This window comes from Otolemur garnettii, unplaced genomic scaffold, assembly GCF_000181295.1.
Source record: "Otolemur garnettii isolate 467f Iridium unplaced genomic scaffold, OtoGar3 scaffold00181, whole genome shotgun sequence".
Lineage (NCBI taxonomy): Eukaryota > Metazoa > Chordata > Mammalia > Primates > Galagidae > Otolemur > Otolemur garnettii.
In genome coordinates this window covers 3,093,109-3,095,954 of record NW_003852576.1, presented here as the reverse complement: position 1 = coordinate 3,095,954, position 2,846 = coordinate 3,093,109, and the positions used below count along the sequence as shown (strand labels likewise).

General features: G+C 45.5%; 1 protein-coding gene across 1 annotated transcript in view; it reads left to right on the top strand.

Annotated features, from left to right (window-relative positions):
- Positions 1-966, top strand: part of BEND4 (BEN domain containing 4) — a 38,947-nt gene extending 37,981 nt beyond the window's left edge. The window contains exon 6 of the mRNA XM_012811957.1: positions 749-966. Within this exon, the coding sequence (XP_012667411.1) occupies positions 749-966 (218 nt within the window). The remainder of the gene's footprint in view (positions 1-748) is intronic.
- Positions 967-2,846: the final 1,880 nt, after the last annotated feature.

Below are 2,846 nucleotides of genomic sequence, written 5' to 3'. Positions count from 1 at the left end.
AAAATACATCCCAAAGAACCAGCGCCAGTTCCTTTGGAACACTGCTGGAGCAACAAGCAGACCGGGCTGCCCACCCAGACTCTGCAGTCCCCAGCTTGGTTCTCCCTGGGGGCCCCAACCCACCACGGGCCTCCATTTAGCCCTTAGGTGGAGAACACATAGGTAGGAGATGCTGAGAGGCTGTGCTGGAGGCAGCTGAAACTATTCCCTCTTCCAGGCATGCTAATTACTTTCTGGTGAAATAACAGAAGAAATAAGCATAGCCTGGCATGCAGTGCTTTAAGGGCATGGGTAGCTTTTCTGAACTAACACTAAGACACCTTCTCGCTCACTGAGACACTGTTCCTTTGCTTACCCAGTCTTTAGTAGCTGGTTGAGGGATACTGTGCTAATGCTATTTGGCATGTTTCTGGAGAGTGTAACATTCTCAGATGTGAGAGGTAACAATGTGGGTTTGAAATCTACCCTTTTACTGACAAGGTGCATCAAATGTACCTTTCATTTCGGTGGTAACTGTTCCTTAGAGGGACTGTTGTCACTCAGGCAATTTTTACTTTTGTGCATGAGAAGAAAACTGGTACGGAGTAAGTTGGGTTGAACAAGTGACATCATCATGGCATTGCATTGGGTTCCCCATAAAGCGTTTCTGATAGAGCTTCTGTTGAGACGTTTAAGCAGCCTTTGCTATCATCTTCTGCAAAAACCAGCTGTTGTCTCTCTCTTTTTACTCTCGTGTGTGTTCCTGCAGAATTCATTAGGATGCATTGTACCTCCAACCCTGACTGGTGGATGCCCTCCGAGGAGCAGATCAACAAAGTGTTCAGTGACGCCGTGGGCCACGCCCGGCAGGGACGGGCCGTGGGGACTTTCCTTCACAACGGTGGCTCATTTTATGAAGGGATCGATCACCCAGCTTCGCAGGATGAAGTCTTCAATAAAGGTTCCCAGGACGGATCTGGGGATTAGTGGACAAAACTTAACACTGGAGCAGCTGGGCTTCTCAAGAATTCCAGTTGTGACTGTCCTGTTACCATCACCTGAGAGTCCAAAGCGTGTCATTCTGTCCTACTTTATATACATGCTCAGGTGCCACAGTTCCCAAATAGAAATCCATTTTAGGGTTGTTTGGGAAGTTAGTGGCGCCTATAACAGACTTTGGAATATTATAAAAGGAAAAAACTACATTTGATTTTAAATGACTGCTAGTTACATGGTGAAGGTGAAAAAACAGGAGAGCTCCTGATCACCTGTCCGAAATGTTTAAGCTCTGCTTCCTGGGCAGAGCTGGCCCCCAACGAGGATTGGGTTAACGTTCCTGCCCATGGGAAAAGGTGGAGATGTAGAGTTATTTTAAGGGACAGAGGACAAGCTTTCTCTTACTTTAATTCGAGTAAGTTGTCTTTACGTTTTCCAAAGACTTGAATTCATAGTTGTCAGCAGAGACATGGGGTCATCGGGTGGATGGTAGGTGAGGCCACATGCTGTCTCTACATTAACATAGTCTGAGAAAGAAACCAGAGAACAGGGGCCGCTGGATGGGCAGTGGTTAATTGGAGGTCAGCTGTTTTTGTTATTTTTGTGAAAAAGAAATTCCACTGTGTTGATCAGGAAGGCACTATTTGATCTCTGGAGTTTACAAACAGTAATAGTTTTTCACTATGGGAGTCCAGAAACATCCAAAGATCCAAAACCATTTTTAAGACGCGAAATTTTGTAGGTTCATAGATCCACAGTTTCCGTAGCCTTAAATTGGGCTTTGTTGGCTCAATGCCAAAGTGCTGGGCTGGACAAGGAGAATTTCAGTTAGTTGTTTGGAGCTCTGAGGACCAGAACAGTAGTGTGGCTGCCTGAAGGTGCCCCCTGAATTATCAGATGTTCTGGCATTGTGTATACTCGTCTTCAAGGACATTCCGACAACTATGCAAGGGGCTTGTCAGGAATTTCTCTGAAATTTGAGGGCCTCTCTGCTGAGTTGATTTTTAGAATTTGTATGGAACTTATTTCCCTTTGTTATTGACCATGTTTCCTCCCGGCTGTGTGTGCCTCCCTTTGCCACCAATTCCCCTGAACTACGGGTTTCTGGCTAAGTTAACAGGTGCCACACCCACCCACATTCCCCTGTTTAATTGGTTGAGCTCCACATGTGAAATCTGTGGCATCTTTGGAACTTTTTCTTACCGGCAATGTAGAGGTGCTGGAATCATCCTCTCTGCGGGCTTTGGGTTTGCTGTCCGGAGAGGCTTTCTTTACCAAACTAGTCCAGACTGCCACCTTCTTTGTAGAGCAAAGGGTTAAATGGATGGCATTCATTGACAGCTACTAATGTCACCTACAGACATGACTTAAAAGTTTTGCAAATTGGATGGAGATTCATTCACGTTTATGAGCATCCATTTTAGAGTGGGGGATTTATTTGCCATTTTTTTGTTGATGTAAAATCATAAATTCTTTACATTCTTTTTGTTGTTGTTGTTTGAGACAGAATTTCACTCTGTGGCCCTAGGTAGAGTGCAGTGGTGTTACCATAGCTCCCAGCAACCTCAAACTCCTGGGCTGAAGGGATCTTCCTGCCCACCTGTGTAGCTGGAGCTGCAGGCACCTGCCACCAGGCCCAGATAGTTTTTCTGTTCCTAGCAAACACGTGTTTCCCTCTTGCTCAGGCTGGTCTTGGACTCCTGCCTCAGCTTCTCGGAATGCTAGGATTATAGGTGTGAGCCATTGTGCCTGGCCTTGCATTCAGAATTTAGTTAGCTATACGCCAAGTCCTAGAAACCAGTCTTTCTGAAGCTTTTGTTGTGAATATTAGCTTTCATGCATTGAAAAGTTTCGTGTTTATGGAGATGGTC